This window comes from Mastomys coucha, unplaced genomic scaffold (genome assembly GCF_008632895.1).
Source record: "Mastomys coucha isolate ucsf_1 unplaced genomic scaffold, UCSF_Mcou_1 pScaffold14, whole genome shotgun sequence".
NCBI classification, from domain to species: domain Eukaryota; kingdom Metazoa; phylum Chordata; class Mammalia; order Rodentia; family Muridae; genus Mastomys; species Mastomys coucha.
Genome location: NW_022196896.1, coordinates 24652830 through 24654217, shown reverse-complemented (window position 1 = coordinate 24654217; position 1388 = coordinate 24652830). Strand labels below are relative to the sequence as shown.

The window sequence follows — 1388 nt, the reverse complement described above, 5'->3', positions numbered from 1 at the left end:
AAAAAAAAAAAAAAAAAACCTCAGCCTTGCGGCGCCTGGTTGCTAGGTTACCACGCACACGCGGGAAACAATGAATCAGACATATATTAAATAAATTAGGGGCAGATATTTAAAAACTTATTTCAAACTCTGGAACTCAGTCAATTTAGCGTGTCAGGAACTAATGCTACAGCAACGGAAAATATCTGGTTATGGCACTTAAAAGTGTTTAATGGAGGTGGCAATAGCACCTACATGAGAGTTTACCCAGGGAATATAATTTTCACAACAAAGGAGGTGCAGTATGCTTTTACATTAATTAAACACCACTGAGGATGGGGATTGTTTCAGGTTCCGAGCTTGAGTTTTAGCAAAGCAATACAGACAAAACCCTCATTGATTTTATATGTAATACCAGCATATCTTTATGACAAACCTAGGAGAAACATTTGCCTACTAGATCTCTGTTTTGTGCATAAAGCATCCTACATATACACCTCTTCTCACTTGGTTTGAGAACCAAATTTGGACATACATGAATGATATCTACTAAAGTACACTCCCTTGCAGAATGTTAGGGCAACTATATGTTAGCCTAATAAAAGCCTTATTCTCCCTCTTTCCCCTGTCCTTTCTTCTCCGTCTCCCAGAGGATAACTCTATTTTCACTCCCAATAAACCTCTCACGTGAGAACTGCCACAGAGTGTGATTGGTTGGGAATTGTCACATAGATCTAACAGCGCAGACAAAACCATCTGAAGGGCTGCTTTCTGTAAGACCGACTTCAGGCAAGGCAGCCTGCAGGCCTGTACTAAATACAGCTTGCTTTTCTCAGTCTACTCAACTGCCTTGTTTTTCTCAGGCTTAACGAAAACATCAGCAGTAGAGGATAAAGAAATCTCCAGTTATCCTCTTTCACATCTTTTCCTTATCCTGAAAAGAAAAGAAGAAACCTGTTTGGTTTGTATATTTTTGCTATTACCTCCCGCGGATTGGAATTTTTCTGGGTGGGTCTGGGCTTCTGGATTAGCTAGGACAAGGACAGAACGTGCACAAAAGCTCCCTAGGACCCAGGCCAGGGAACAGCCTTCCTCACTCCCCTCTAACCACCTTAAGCGGCGCAGTGCGTCTGCGCCTGTGCTTCCCGAGCGCCGGGGATGCTGGTTGGGCCTGGAATGCGCCTGCGCAGCCAAACGGTGCGTCGGATTGTCCGGACCGGGTGGAAGTGTGGTCTCCATTTCCTTCCGGCCGCGTTAGGGCCTAGTTGGCCGTGTGGAGGCTGCTGCGTGGAGGAGCGTCCCAGTCTGCGTTTGTGTGGTGTGTGGTCCTCGCCCAGTGCGAAGCACCCCTCAGGATGGCGGGCAGGGGGGAAGGAAGGGGGTGAGAGCCGAAGCACGGGCAAGCCTGC

At 46.8% G+C, this 1388-nt stretch overlaps 1 protein-coding gene across 2 annotated transcripts in view; it reads right to left on the bottom strand.

Annotated features, from left to right (window-relative positions):
* The window catches only part of Tmem67 (transmembrane protein 67), a 48645-nt gene extending 47271 nt beyond the window's left edge, over positions 1 to 1374 (bottom strand). The window contains exon 1 of one of the 2 annotated variants that reach the window (XM_031366590.1): positions 1091 to 1374. In XM_031366590.1, coding sequence (XP_031222450.1) covers positions 1091 to 1218 — 128 coding nt within the window. In that variant the 5' untranslated portion in view covers positions 1219 to 1374. Of the gene's footprint in view, positions 1 to 962 lie in introns of both variants that reach the window. The other variant, XM_031366591.1, reaches the window with a different exon arrangement.
* Between the last annotated feature and the right edge of the window lie 14 nt (positions 1375 to 1388).